The sequence below is a fragment of the Astatotilapia calliptera genome, chromosome 7, assembly GCF_964374335.1.
Source record: "Astatotilapia calliptera chromosome 7, fAstCal68.1, whole genome shotgun sequence".
NCBI classification, from domain to species: domain Eukaryota; kingdom Metazoa; phylum Chordata; class Actinopteri; order Cichliformes; family Cichlidae; genus Astatotilapia; species Astatotilapia calliptera.
The window spans coordinates 23,050,695-23,066,891 of NC_137428.1; the positions used below are offsets into that span (position 1 = coordinate 23,050,695).

The following is a 16,197-nucleotide window of genomic DNA, read 5'->3' on the forward strand; positions in this document are numbered from 1 at the left end:
ATGCTTTATGTTCCCATCTGCTCTGCACTGTTTTCTTGGTGTTTGGATAGCTCCATGTCAGCTCCTTGGCATTGTTTTTATGCGGTTTCCCACTCTTGAAGTGCACCACATCCATCGTTGCCTGGCTAGCACTCGTGTCACCTCTCAAACAAGTCTGTTTCTTCTTTATTGTCTGTGACTGTCTGGCTACTGTGATAGCTTTTGCAAAGGTGAGTTCTTATTAGGCTGCATCCTCCCTAACAGTGATGAAATGCCTCAACTAACTTTTCTCTCAAAGGTTTGTTGTGCAAAGCCCTACTCAAAGCTCCGTTTTGATAACAGTGTCCTCTTTTTCAGTAGGCTTCTGTAGTCTCTATATGAACTTGTTCATATAGCAATTTTGTCTTTGGAACAAAGTACTTATTGAAGCCTTTTTATAGTGCTGGAGGCACTGGTCACTCATTAAATACAGACCTCATTGCTTGTTTTCTATGCAGTATTTACTTGGTGAGCTTTGGAGGAATTGTTCAGATCACTTACAGGTCTGAAATGTGTTAGCCTAACTGTGTGGGCACAAGGCTCAGTAGCTAGTCTCATGCTCTTTAAGAAACAGTAACTATTACTTTCAGTTCATAGTTACATGTTTTAATGTAACAGGATGAACAGTGCAATATTTCTTATTCCCAAATTACGTTTTGTTATGACATTGTTATATATTTAAAAAATAAATAATAATAATAATAATTTCAAATATGACTCATCTGTCACAGTATTGCATGACTCAACAGCATAGTGCAAGCCTTAGCAAGTGTGTCCAACCATGCAGTGACTGCTCACAGCTTGCTACTGGTTTACAAAGGTAACATACACAGAACTAAATCACAACACACTAAATCACAATGACAGCATTCTAAAAAAAATGCCAACTATTTTCCATTTTTGTCTATCCTTCTTTTTGGTTTCTCCCTTATTGATTTTGGGCTACCAATCAGTAGGAAAATGCCAAATTTGTGGTTATGATAACTTAATAGTCATGGCTATCAAGAGTAAAGAGCTGCATGAGAACCTCAAACCAGTGACATGCTTCAAAGCAAGCAGCAGCAAACAACATACATTTGTTTCAGTTTTGTTTTGCCAACACATGACAAATGTTAAATCAGAAGTGGGTGTGCACCCTAACATGTAATATTCTTTCACACAGAAATGGCTTTTTTGTCAAAATGGGCTGATGCATTTCAGATTTAAAATGTGTGTGGATGGTAGAGACTAGCTCACCCAACAAAATGATCACTTTGAGGGTGTGAGATGTCATTCACTGTATTCCTGACGTTCCAGTTTCCAGAAATATCCAGTATTTAAAAGTGAATGACTTTTAATGGGGTGTTGTCATTATTACTTTGGACTGTGGAGTCTTTGTGATCTGCAAATGAGCTCATTCAGAGCTGAGCTAATTTTTCTAATTTACATTAAAAGGCAGGCAGTTTTATTTAGGGCTGGTACACCAGTCTAATGCCACTCAGGCTGGAGGATTTCAAAGTAATGAGATATTGTAAGCTGACACAAATTCTTCAGGCAATAAAAAACAATTCTTTGGCTTTGATTGATTTATGGACAGGGTCATCTGATGTGTGTCCAAATGTTGATGTAATGGAAAAGGCTTTCCCTACTGCCCTAGCTTCTTTCGGCGTGCCAAAAATACTGCCCTAATTGATCCTCTCTCACTATCACTTTCCCTCACTCCTTCTCCCTTGCGCTGTGTCTGAGCTTTCGGTCTTGTCATCTCTTGTTCACCCATCTCTCCACTGTCTCATTAAATTAGAGGACAATAGTTACTTTAATGGCAACATTGTTAATTTACTCAAACATTAATCTGCCATTTGTCCAGTTCATTGTGTGCTGAGCTTTCAAAACTATGGCACATGGACAAAACCAAGCCCCTTCCAAAGAAGCCATGTGCAGCCAGACAAGATTGGAATAGATGTGACAGACACTGAATTAGAGATGGGGGATAAACAGTGATGAGCTATATGCAAGCAATGTGGAGAGAAAAGCAAAGAGACAAAGGAAAGTGCCTCTTAGGGTAAGGTGGAGATAGTCTTGGTGGTTTTACATATCTTGCCAGTTCTCTTACTTGATGATTTGACATTTTTGTGGCAGGCCAGACGGTGGCCATTTGCTTCTTTCTCCTATGTGAACTTTATTATCACTTAGTGCCATTTTGGGGTTCGGACACTATACCCATAGTTCTGCTTCTACTATTGTATGAATGAGACCCATTAAGAAGTTAAATACCCCCGTGTATTGTTGTTGTGCAAGACGATCTTAATGTCTTTTTTTAAATTTCGTAAACATTTTCTTTAAAATCTGTCTGTAATCATTAATGCATGTGATTCTTCTCCACAGCTGAGCCACTGAGAGGCTTAATCTTTTGACTTAAATGGGTTTTTAAATGTACATAAGAATCTCGCAATTGCTGTGAAATTGTGCAGGGTGAAAAATTAGCATTGATCCAACCGTTTAAGCAATTTAAAAAAGGAAAAAGATGAAACTTGTAATATCAGATTTTTATTCCCAACACGCTTACCAAACTGCATTTTGCTTTGTTATTCTCCCCTATGTTACTATAGCCATCTGCACGGTATGCGACCACATAATTTCAACTATGTGACTGTTACATGCTGGCATTGTTTTGCTGGGCAGAGGAGCCAGTGAGGTCCGTGTGTCTTTAGTGAGGTTCTTGGGGAATACCACATCCACCCTGCTGAATAACAACACCAGACAAACTATGTGAGCAATGTCCAAACAGGTCATGTTACAAACAAAACAGTCATTTGACAGCAAGGGAACAAATCTCAAAACACAGTGCATGAAACAAATCCAAATGGCCTTAGGAAAAATGCAACTTTTATTAAATTAGTAATAGTTTAATTTAATTCTTTATTTTTCATGTGTGTCAAAATGTTTTTAACATTTGAGTTCAATTTAGTCATTCATTTTGTTTCTGTTATGTGGTTTCCCTTTTTGCCATTCTGTTGTCTCTACAGTGGTAACTGTGAAAGTACTTCTGAAAGCATAAAGTTAATATTATAAGTACTTTTAAATATTTCTCAGTACTTTATTCACTTTCTTAAAAATTTTCCCACTGGCAAAGAAAACAATGTTTAAAAATATTATGCTTTTAATTGCTTTTGATTCCTTTCTTTGAAAAATCAATCTGACACATAACTGGATATTATTTATTATTCCCTCTAATAGAGGGAGAACTTTGTCCATAATATGTGATCACAGTAAACACCAACATTATTTACCCTGCACAAGCGCATTTCTTTTACTGTTATTGTGTTTAGACTTTCGCTCTGATTGAATTTGGAGTGTGCAATGCTGGAATTGCTCTGTGCATGAAACAATGCCCAAAACCTCAATAAACTCAAACAATGTTGTAAAGAAGACTAGGTCAAAGGTCCTCAACAACAGTGTGAGAGACTCATAAAATCATGCAGAAAATAATTTCTTAACATTATTGCTGCTAACAGTAGTGACAGTAGTGCTGAAGATGGTTTTGCAAGCTTCTTTATAATGGGGTGTCATTTTAACAGGACAGTATTTTTGTCAGTGATTCCTTGATGTGTGTTGTCCTCCCAGGTTTTGTCTTCTGCTTTTGATTGATTCCTGTGAGATTTGCATTGCTGGAGTTTATTTATTTATTTTTACTGTAAGTTCTGTCCAATTCCTGCATCAGAGTCTGCCTATGGTGCAAGCCCATTACTGATTCTAGCCATGAATGCCTCAGAAGGATCTGATTCACTCCAGGGTTTGACTTAGAATAAGTGTAGCAGCTAATCAGCCCAAGCTACTGTTGACAGGCCAGTGGACATTGCATTTAGAATGCACTTACCTATTCATGATCCAAAAATCTAGAATGAAAAATGTGTTAGAGACCCTCTTGCCCGGTAAACTGTTCTCCCCTTGTTTTTTACCAAATCCTTTCTCTTATACCACAGAATGAGCAATAACAGTACTGAATTACCTGACTGGTAGGACACAAGAGTGAGCTTCAGCTGAGTGGGCAAGGCATTCATTTAAAGATTACTCTCTAGCAAGTTTTTATTATGGAACCCACGGGAGAGAAAAAGCTCCTTTTCTCTTTCTCATCCATCAAGTTAAAGCAGAATGGCAGATTTTGTCTTCCAGTTCTGTACTTTGGTTCAAAGTGGCTTGACTGGTGTCTCTCTTGCTGATGCCTTTTTGTGCATTTTAGCCAAGCAAATCTAAAGTGCGAAGATGTCAAAAAGTGTCTCCCAGATGAGTTTGCACCTTTATATTTTCTACTGACTTAAATTCCCTAGTTTCCATGGATATCAGTCTGGACAATCTGGTGTTAATTACACATAAAGAGCACTCCCTGAAGCCAGTGAATTCCTTTAGCCCAAGATCCATCCTTCCATTTTCTACCACGTGTCACGGGCCAGGTCAAAGGAGGAGAAATCTAATCAGAGAAGTCCAGACTTCCCTCCCATCGGACACCTCCTGTAGGGTCATCCAGGGCAACACCAATGCATTCCCAGGTCTCTCAGCTGACCTGGGATCCTGAACAGTCTCTCCTACTGGGAGGACAGCCTTGTGCTCTTCTGGGAGGACAACCTTGCTTCGAGGCCAATTGAAAGTCTTGTTCCATGGCCTCACTGAACTCCTCCCACACCTTGCAAAATGCTCTGCTTTAACTATTGGCAGAGCCTCATTCCTCTGGGCCTCCCAGAACCAGTCAGCTGCCCCTGGAGTCCCACAAGCTAACCAAACCTGAGAGGACCCTTTTCTCATCTTGATAGCTCCCTTCTGTGTCCATCATTGGGTCCTGGGATTACCACTACAAATGCTCTAACCACCTTGCAACCATACCTCCTCAAAAATTAAGGTGCCAAACATGGGTCATTTGGACTCAATGTCGTTTAGCCTCCATCGAGGCACCAGGTGAGGTTATGTTTTGCCAGTATTTCTCAACTTGGCACGCTAGCTCAGATATCTTCCCCACAAGAGAGATGATGTTTCATTTCCCAAGAGTCAGCCCCAGCAGTTGGGCCTCAACTGCAAAAGCCTCCTGTGGGTGTTGAGCCACAAGGTGGCTCCAGGGCGCACCCCTGGTACCCCTGTCTCCGACAAGGTAAAGTGGTCCCTTGATTCCTTGGTCTTGCATAGGGATCATGTGGATAGTTCATTGTCTGCCCTTCAGGGCCAATTTTCCTCAGGGAGACCTTACCAGGGCAAAAACCCCTGACATCATAGTCTCTGGGATCTCTGGGATAACACAAATAATAACACCACAATAACGTGGCGTTTCACAGAGTGTTATTGGTCTGCACCATTAGACTGATAATACACCCATGTTCATCCAGTTTGAGCTGGTTACCCAGGAGGTTGAGAGTTAGGTGAGGTAAGTACTGGAAGATGTTAAAGTTCCAGGAAGCTGCGCCTTTGAGTAATTCTTTATTCCTCGGCCACTTAAGTTATTCACTGACATCAACAGACATTAATACTCACACGTCACATGGTGACAGGCTAGAAATGAGAGGGGATGTGAGAGATTTTATTGCTTTCTGTTCAGCCTGCTCAAAAACTAAACCTTGTAATCATCATCCTGTAGGCTCGCTCTATGTCCTTCCCTCCTATTCCTTTGTGGATGTGGTTCCACATTTCTGGTGACTTTGTAGCTGTTATTCCAAACTCAGAAGGTAACACAACTATTTTCTCTGTCAACAATTTCATCGTATTGCTCAACCTACTCTCTGCCAAAAAGGTTTCTCACAGGTCTCTCACCTTTCCAGTGTTTTCACAGTTACAAGCCTTTGCTCTTTCCATAACTGAAAGAGGTGTTAGTTCCTTAAGCTTAGCCACTTATTTGCAGGTGCTACCTTGCGTGGAGGAAGGTTTGAACAGCCTTGCTCCTGTCATTAGATGGGCCTGAAAGTCTGGATGTCCACCAAAGATCTGCCTGTACAGGTTGAATTTATGCATATTCGCTGCCCTTTTGCAGCCCTTTCCCAACTTCCCCAAGGTGGTCAGCTTTGTTGCTGTTTTTCCTCCTCTCAACATGCTTCAGCCAGGTCAATGTATGTAGTCAAGCAGCTCCTGGTGCAGAAGGAAGAGAAGGTTGTTGATATCTGGTCAATTGGGTGGGGTATGGTTCAGGTGCCTCTTAATAAGAAAGGGTACTCTGATGACCCACAGGAGCCCTGCATTTCCTGCTTTATTATAAAAAAAAATACTCACCTTCTTTTATTGTTGTTAGTTCTGCTTCCTTTCTTAATTTCTGTTTTCCCATCAGTCGGCCACACCTGTGTCCATCAGTCAATTGCTAAACAGGTAGTTTATTGAATCTCTCAACTGCCAACAACCTCCTGAAACCACATGCCAACTGGACAGAGAATTTAGACTTTTTTTTTTCCTTTAGGGTAAATTGTAGCTGACAATGAATTGCAATACTTTTTAAAGAGCATTTCTTCCCTTGTGTGCATGCTTTCTCACTCTCTGAAAGTAACACCACAAATTACAATGTATTTTCTTTGGTGACAGGACATACATATGGTTTTAAATCAATATTGAGTACCTTTTGCTCACTTGTACCTTACCTGTTTCCCTTGTACCTTATTTTACCTTATAAATGATGTGCTTACTGGTGCTATTTTTTTTTTGTTGTTGTTACTTTCAGGTTTACTCTCTATGCAGTGGATAGCCGAGGTAGTTACTCTGAATCAAGCTTTGTCTCAGTACGGACATCTTGTCCAGTGGTGGATGACACGCGAGCAGAAGGTACTCTCACCCATCATTTTTTGGGACTCTGCTTTATTGTACTCATCTTTATTTAATATTGCTTTTTTCCTTGCATCGCTTTCATGTAATCACAGTTTACCTGAATGGCTACTTATCCACTACTTTGTCTACTGTGCTCTTACCTATGCAATGTGCACATGCAAGATTGCACACTATGGTTAGCAAAATGTAAAGGCACACTCTACCAATTTGTAATGTCAATTTAATTTTTTAATTATAGCAGACAGAATTTGTCAAACAAAGTACTCAAGAATCCAAAATATGGGAAGGAGAGTGCTTTAGGAGGTACGGCCAGATTTACTCGGTGGGACAAATTAGAGTGAGGCTGTAATCACAAAAAAATGCACCAATGGGGGTGGAAAGTTCTGTGGGTGGGCAGCTGCTACTAAAAATGCACAAATTCATGAACACTATCCCGCATGTTCATTTCAGTAATGACTAGCACAGTCTCCTAAGAGTAGCATAAACAAGTACATCCAACAAGTGAGCAAGTAATCGACTGCCAAAATAATTCAGATTAAGGAGAGGCATCTGAAAGGCAATCGTGTATGTGCTGATATAAGAGCAAATGCTTCTGTTAGATATTGCAAGGGACTGAGTGGCGTTTTGGAGGTCAGGTAAATGTAATAGCCCAAGTGGAGCTCAGAATTTATCTAAAGACAGAGTGCTTATATTACAAACAACTCCACTGAATAACACCTCAAATGCTATGTAACATGTCTTCCACAAGTTTTGAGTCTGAATGGAGAATTCCTACCGATAAATGTGGAATATGGATGAAGTAGATAACGTACCTTTCAAAAAAATGCACAGCAGTTTTTTTGGTTTGTTTTGTTCTTTTTTCTTTTGTTTAGTTTTATTTTCATGGCCGATAATCAATCTGACCCCTGTTGTTTAAAATTCTGTATGTTTTCTGCATGTATTTTTACATATTCCCTTAAAATTTTAATCTCTTATTTACTTTCCTCACTTCTTCCCTCTCTGTTTTTCAGTCTCTAATTCATTCATCTATTCTTCCCGACAGAAACTGCAGACAAGGTGTACAACTTGTATAATGGCTACACCAGCGGCAAAGAGCAGCAGATGGCCTACAATTTGCTGATGGAGATTCCTCCTCCACTGCTCTACAGAGTCCAGCATCACTACAATTCTCATTATGAAAAATTCGGAGACTTTGTCTGGCGTAGCGAGGATGAGCTAGGCCCCAGGTGAGAATATTTGAATGTGAAACCAGAGCTTTTAACTGTGCAGACTTGAAAGATATTTCACATATTGTCATTTTTTATAACTATCTGAGGATTTTTAGGTGTAACAGATGTTTTATTGTCTTGAAAAATAATCCTCATTATTTTTCCAGTCTGTCAGTAACCTCACCCCTCACACACACTCAATCAGGAGCACCATTGCACAACATGCACACACACATAGGCTCCCAAACTGCTTCTACTGGAAAGCCAGTGGGCAAGGTCATCATAAAACCTTTGGGGTTACAGTTGCTCCTTACATCACCATGGTGATGTCAAAACAGCGTTTGACAGCCAAGCCAAACACTAAACGTGATATTCAGCTAAGACCCTGCTCAACCTCCAGCACCGTTTCCTCTTTTTCTCATAAAAAGCTCATCTGTGTCTGCACTGTACTGCACCGACATCCTGTCACCCATGACCCCGTTTAAAGGGTCACCCCTACTGATAGTAACAGACAGCGCGACTGTATGGTGAAATGAAAACAGAAGCGTATAAACCAACAAAACAGAAAAAGAGGAAGTATAAACAAAATGTTTAAAATACGTAAAACAAAACATTGATATATGTAAGTCTGAGAAGGCAGTTGGCCCGGCACTGATTTTAGCAACATGTGATCTTAAGTTACAGCACATTGTTTTGGTTAATCCACCCCCACTGTCTGAAAGTACTCCTTTCAAGCCATAAATAATATAATAATTAAGGAATAACTTTGGTCTGATTATGCTTCTTTCTGATTGGTGAAGGGGGGTGGGAGGCACAGGTCAGCCACTGGGACTTAGAATAGGCATTGGAGTAGTTGGATAGTGTGTTTGTCTATGCGTGTTTGTGTGTGGGCGGCTGCGAGGGGGTGGAGGGCTGGAGTGAGTGGAGATTATTTACTGCCTGAAGTTGGCAGGGTTGAGCCTCGTTGTGGTAATTTACAAGCAGACTCTATTGGTGGTTCCTTTTAAAAGGTAACAGCATGGCCAAGTGAAACATAAGCACAGTCAGCACTACTCCAGTAGCTGAGAATCCCAGGGGCCCCCCACATGTCCACCATTGTTACAGCACCTCATGCAATGGTTGTATTTGTACATTGTGTGCATGGTTAATGCTTTCTTTTACTCTTACTCTGAATGCAAACATCTTATAATGTTATGTAGTGTCCTCGGCTGGAATGCCCTGAAACTGCATTCTTAATCAGTGCTTAACAGTCTTTTAATGAAATTTATAAATGCAAGGCCAAATCTTAACCGAGGAGTTGCCATAGACGCAACTTAAAATGCATGTTTTTTCTTCTTTCTGTTTTTGATCTCTTTGTTTTGTTTCATAATTGAATGAATTTAGTTTCTCTTTTTCAACCTTTTTCATTTTCTGTTGTTTTGGTTTTTTATGCCCTGAGTCACGTGCTTCCTAGTCAGCCTTGATAATGTGTTTGGTATTCTGTTGTTTCAGACGTAAGAATTTAGGGGAAATGAGAAAATGCCACCCCCACCACCACCACCCTTTCAGCGAATAAGTGAAAAGGATGTCTGTACTCCTTGCTTAACTAAAGACAGATGTTGATGTAGCAGACACTGCTTTTCAAAACAAAGTGAATTGTGTTTTTCTCTGTATGGACCTTTTTCATTTTAGCATATATATATATATATATATATATATATATATATATATATATATATATATATATATATATATATATACATATGTATTGTAAAGTCTCTCTCTCTGTATATATATATATAGATAAGTAGATATATAAATCCTTTGTAATCTGAGCTGACCTGACATGGCATATGGTTCAGTCATGGCTTAAACTTCAGCTCCAGACTCCAGAAGTTTGAGACAAAATTCTTTGTTTCACTCACTCTAGACAGCTGCCTCTGATGTATTGTTAAGCAGAACCAGCACCCAAGAACTCAAAATGCGCCATTGCATGTCTTGGTTTTGTCCCAGACAGGCAGTCTTATCAGATGGATGGGAGAGACTCAGATGCAGTTCTTTGAAATCTGGTGACATTTGTGCAGACAATTCATATGTGGAGACACAGATAAAGGCACAATCCTGATTCTTTTTTTTTTTTTCTGTTTGAATTCATGTGTTAACTTTTTACCACTTTTCTTTTTAATGCATTAAAAATAGGTCTTGTTAGGAACAAACTGGTATCTTTAAACCAGGGCATTTTGTGCCTGCTGGATGAATCTGTTGCCTTTATAATCCCAATTCATTTTATAGATATTTTCATCAACAGCTGCTTATAATTTGTATGAATGACTTTCTTTGATGCTCCATAAAAATCCTAGCCATAGAACAACAGAACAAGCATGTGCTGTTGCTCTGTTGGAGATGCATTTGGTAAGACATGGGTACAAAATGTTGTTCTGTGGTCTTTAAACTTGCAACAGCATTACCATAATGACTTAAGATAAGGTATTTTTTGTTACCTTTGTCTAATTTAGAGGCAAAAGATATGACTTGGAGAGACTCTAATAAGTAACCAAACATCTCCCATAATGCATGATAACATGTTATAGTACTACTTGATAGCTAAAGCCTTGCCACTTGCTTACCCAGTGAATACAACAGAGTCCAGGAGAGAGCCTATGAAACAACATGTTGCTGCAAATTACTGCTGTCAGTGTTTTTTGTACTGAATAAAGGTGGTAAAAGTGGTTTACACTGAGGTCATGACTTGAACTGAAGCATCATTATTACGATGAGAAAGATGGACATCAGCCAGACAAGCTTAGGTATTTATACATTAGATATATATTCCTCAGAAATATATAATGTATAGTACCTTGATTTTCTGTACAGCTCTAGTATATATTCATTATGAAATACATTTTTGAAATTGTTCAGTAATTCTGCTTGTGTCCATTGTTGCCTAAACTTCAAGATTATTCCTTTTGCTCTAAAAGAATTTTTGCTCCAGCGATCTCATGTAATCTGCAGTTGTTTTGCGAACAGCAAACTTGAAAGAAAACATAATGATTTAAGTATAAAAGTCATATTTTTGTGATTTTATCTTCTTTAACAGAAAAGCCAACCTCATATTACGTAGGGTGGAGAAGATTAGCCTCTATTGCCGGTCCCTCCTGCGCAGCACCCACATCCAGAGCCGCACCGACACCATGGCATATGTCTACTGCCGGAGTGAAGAGGCACGACCTCCCACCAATATGTGGCATGGCTCTTTACATGACAGTCGCACTGCCTGCATGGAAAAGCTCATTTCTGTACAGCGTAACACATACAGCAGCACCAAACTCCGATGAGACAGGAGTTACGAAATGAGCAGTTCGTCTTTTGTTTTTTTCTTTTTTTTTTCAAAATGACATCACTGATTGATGTACCTCTTCAGTACACTCTGCAGCAGTTGCCTCTCACTCGACTGTTGCATTTTGCAAATCGATTGAGGCTGAAAGAAAAAAAAAACTCTCACAGGACTTCATTCACTGGACGTTGTGTTAAAGCTACCGAAAAAAATATTTTTGTGTGGCCTACTTTTATTATGAGAAAGAATTATCCCAGAAAAAAAAATCCCAGAACTGACATATTTCTCCAGTGATGCCAGTGATTGCACATATCAATGAGAGACTGCAGAGTGAACATGTAAAATATTATTCAGACAAAAGAAAACTGGTTGACTTAAATACTTTGAATGTAAGATCATAGTTCCTTTTTGGTGCTTTGAAGCTTTCCTGGTACACTTAAAAGAAAGAGGAAAAAAAGGAAATATCCATAGTATAACTTATTTGCCTTTACTACCTTCATTCGAAAGGAGAAACTGAACTGTGTTAAAGCCAAAATCACTTACTTGTTTTTAAGTTCACATTAATTAAGAAGAATAACTACACTTTGCTTCAGGAATTTAAAATCGGTAAGTGAGAAAGCATGTAGTTTGACTTACATGACCTTCGATTGATTCACTTGAAACAGCAAGGACTTGTGTGGTAACAGGATTGATATTTGCCTAGTGAAATTATTATGCAAGACGGAGTAGGTGGCATTCAGACATTATATCCAGACTTTTGAGTTAGCTTTAATTTTATTGCTGAAATGAATGAATCATTTTCTTGTATGACTTTCTCGAACTGCAGTACCTATAGCCATGTTATATTACTTAAGTAATATAAGACTATTAGTATTAGTATAAAGAATTCTGATACTGGGGCGGTGGATGAAATCGAATCTTATATCTAGACTTTTGCAAGTTCATGTAATGTGTTTGTAATCTAATGATAAGTTATTGCTTGTGACTGAAACACGACTTGTCATTGTAGCATAAGTCCTGCAAATTGGAAATATACGAGACGCATATAAGAGAAGCAGTAACAGACCTAAGATTATATCAGATCTAAAGCTAAAACTGAAAATGTTAACTGGTTTTCAAAAGTTCTGCCCTCACAGCAGAATTTATACATTTTTTATATTTTTGTTTTTGCAGATAAATATAGCAAGCGTGATAATAAAGCAGTAGATCTGACCAACATTTTCCCAACAGTAGAAAACAGGACAATTACTGCTGACCCAGATGTAAACATGAGGTACTGTACACTGAAATGTGAAGAATCAGTGATTGTAGGAATCACATGTGGTCTGTTTAATCTTCTTGTTTTTCAGTCCAATAACATATCTTCAAAGCCATGGATATTGTTTAACTGAAGATAAACAATGCCTTTTCAATATGTTCATCTCATGTTGTATGAATTGTAATAATAAATTATTATATTGTAAATTTTCAATTGTAAAAAAAAATATGTGTATTATTATGTGGCTTTGTCTTTTTCTGAAGAATGTGAAATATAAAAAAACAACATGTATAAAATGAGAGGATCTTTCTTTTTCCACTACAACAGACTTAATCGTTTAGATTTAGACCTGGGTCTCAGACAGATCTGAACCACTTACTCAGTCATCGTGAGTGGCTAAAACCCACAACAAACATGTATTCCAATTTTTTTTGCCACATCTGCAAATAAAATGTTTTCCTTGTGTATTTGATTTTTTTATTTTTTTTTTGTAACGCTTTCCCCATTTTCATTTTATTGGTTATTTCCCACCTGGTAGTTATTTTCCACCTGGTGTGCGATTGTACTGTTGTAATTAAAAATACTTTTGTTTGGAAGCGCATATTTTTCAGTTAACGTCAGTTTCTGGTAACTAATGCAATCCATAAAAAAAAAAACAGAGAGACAAGGGGACTTTGATGTGTCTTTCCAACACAATAACGCTCGCAAAGTTATTACTGTGAGTGATTGGATAATTGTCACAACTTTCAAACCTAAAAGCCTGTTGAGTACTTTCAGATTTGATACGCTCACACTTCCTTGTTTAATATTGCTCAGTTTTTCAAAAGAAAACGTGTAAACCCATATCTAAAACATATAGTGTTCATGAAATCATTTTTTCTGTGGTAAGTATAACGTTTTTTCGTGTTAAAACATTCACAACTGATGATGGTTGTTGGAAAGTACTGCATCTTTTGAAATATCTGCACCTACTCAACTTATCCATATGCCTTTGCCTATGGGGTAATATTCCACCTGTGGAAGAATATTAACCATATCTGACAGGATATGAGACTTTACACAGTGTTAGTTTATGTGTAGACCTGCAATTTTCTGCCCAAAATAAAGTATCTCAACATGTGTTTGAAGGATCACCATGAAATTGTACGTAATGGTCTCCAAAAATCTTCAAAGCCAGTGACTAATGAGCCACAGTAATTTTCCTCTAGATCATCCAAAAGCTTGATATTGGATGTTTTGAGTGCCGTATCTCAAGAACTATTTGAAGAATTACAAAGATTTTTCAAACATTTAAAAACCATGGATCCATCATCCATTATATGGGCACTGACATCACTCAGTAGTCCTTGTTTTATGACCTGTTACCTACACAGCTAAAGCACCTTCCACTTATTTTATGTTTTGTGGTATTTCACAAAATTTAGCATGCTGACATGGTAAACCGAAGTAGTGATTATGACTGCTGCAGACACCATGGATGACTATTAATGTCTGCTATTCTTGTGTCACATCCACTTGAAGTCTGCCTCAAGGACGTATGTATGTTTAGTGTGGTGTTGTATGATTTCTGCCAAACAAGTCCACCCAAACAATTGGAGTATGAGGCTGACATCCACAAATTGCCTGGTTTTCACCTGTGGATGATGGAATTTACATCACTTGGATTCAAGCAGTTTTCCCTATAGTCAATTATGTGGGAAGCACGACCTGTTAAAATAATGTTAGATGTAACATTATGTAAACTAAGGTTGCCAATGCTGCCAGGCTACTGAATCAGAAAAATTCTGCAAAAAAAAAGATAATCAGTTTATTCTAAGCATCTGTCTTTGCACGATTTTATTACACTGGAACAATAGTTTGAATTTACATTGTACTTTGTTTCATCTAATTAATTAAAATTAGGTTGAAGGAGTAAGCAGTATTGATTATCAATATCCAGCATGTATCAACACACAGATGGTGTTTTATAGTTGTGGTTGTGCTAATTAAATGTGGCTCATATGACTAATGTGCCCGACTTGAAATGACACGGACCTCACAGGAGAGAAGCCCATGGTATGCAAACCACTACAATGAAGTTGCACAATATCGGCGCAATAACTGGATCACAATTAATTAGAATGAAAGGAAAATGAGGCGCTGATGAAAATGGCTGTTAGCAATTGTAGAATAGAGTGCAATTCTGTTATTTCTTAAGTTTTACCCAATTTACTGCATGCTCTAGCAGAAAAATATTTACATTGAGTTGGAAAGGGGGAAATCAGTCACTGAACTACCAGCTATCCCCTATGAATTACACTAAATTATGTCATTAACTGAAGGTCTTCATGTGAGCTGCTGGGAAGCATTTTCTCTTTCCACCTCCCTCGACAAACTATTCCTTTACGCTCAGATCCAGTTTCTTTCCAGTCATGCAACATTAACCGCACTTTAAAAATCAGTAGTTTGATGTTCATTCTCACAAACTGGGCCATTAGGCTCATTCAAGAGCCAAGAGCACCACTCACATTTCCATGCCAATGTATCAATGAAGGATGACAGAATGAACAAGAATGAGTTCTATATAAAAAATCTTCCATTGTGTGCATTAAAGCTTAGGTCCTCTCCTATAAGCCTGGAACTCTGAGGATTCTGCGCAGTATCTTAATTGTTCCTAGGACTCCACTCTTCTGGATAGGCACCTCTATTTTGTGTCTGGAATCTGCTGGAGCCACACTTCCAGCTTTGGAGTCACAGTTCCTCATACTCCTATTACCACAGGGACCCCTTTAAGCTTTACCTTCCAAATCTTCTCCATTTGTTCCTTCCCCCAAGTGTTTTCCTAGGGGAGACTCATGCTCCTTCTTTCTGTTGTTGTTATCCGCTGGAATTGCCACATCTGTTCCTTGTCAACCACCATTTTCTGGTTTGTTGGCCAGAAGCTGCTTGTCTGCCAAAAACTGGGATGTCAGCCCTGTTGTTCTCAACACCTTCACTGGTGTCTCCCATATGCTGGATTAGAAGTGGATCGGATAATCTAAAGATGTACTGGTACACTTATATCCTGCTACTATGTGGTGGATAGTGAGGCCTGTAGTTGTGCTGCCATGATCAGAGCCTGTGTGTTGTCCTTCATGTTAGCCTTTTCTAGTCACTGCCTGGATTTCTGGATGTCAGCCACTTCTTGCATCTATCCATGGCCATGGTGTTGGGTGTAATGCGTTACTAAGTAGCGCGTTACTGTAATTAAATTACTTTTCCACTGAAAAAGTAGAGTAACTAATTACTGTTCATTTTTAGGTATTAGGTACTTGCGTTACATTGTAAAATAATTAAACTCGCTGAATATCATTGTTTAATTTCAATAATTTATCTTCTAAACGTAGAAGTAAACTCTGCCGCTTTAACATCGCTGTAGTGCAGGTTCACGTCATTTCGCGCCAGTTTGCTGCATAGTCGTATTCTAAAGCGGAAGATGTCGGACTCGGCTGAAGCGAGTGGCTGTTTTATGAAATGGACATATTCCCGTCTCTTCACTTTTCTGAAACAAGCAGACGAGAACATTACAGTAATATGAACACTTCTGAGTGATCCTTGTTCATCATCCATGGATAACTCCACGGCAACTCCTGCTAAGCAGGCAAACCTCAAAT

General features: G+C 38.7%; 1 protein-coding gene across 2 annotated transcripts in view; it reads left to right on the top strand.

Annotated features, from left to right (window-relative positions):
• Nucleotides 1-13,030, top strand: part of astn2 (astrotactin 2) — a 299,114-nt gene extending 286,084 nt beyond the window's left edge. For both annotated transcript variants that reach the window (XM_080304251.1, XM_026173680.2), the window contains 3 exons: nt 6,683-6,783; nt 7,829-8,012; nt 11,071-13,030. In XM_080304251.1, coding sequence (XP_080160377.1) covers nt 6,683-6,783; nt 7,829-8,012; nt 11,071-11,308 — 523 coding nt within the window. In that variant the 3' untranslated portion in view covers nt 11,309-13,030. The remainder of the gene's footprint in view (nt 1-6,682; nt 6,784-7,828; nt 8,013-11,070) is intronic.
• Nucleotides 13,031-16,197: the final 3,167 nt, after the last annotated feature.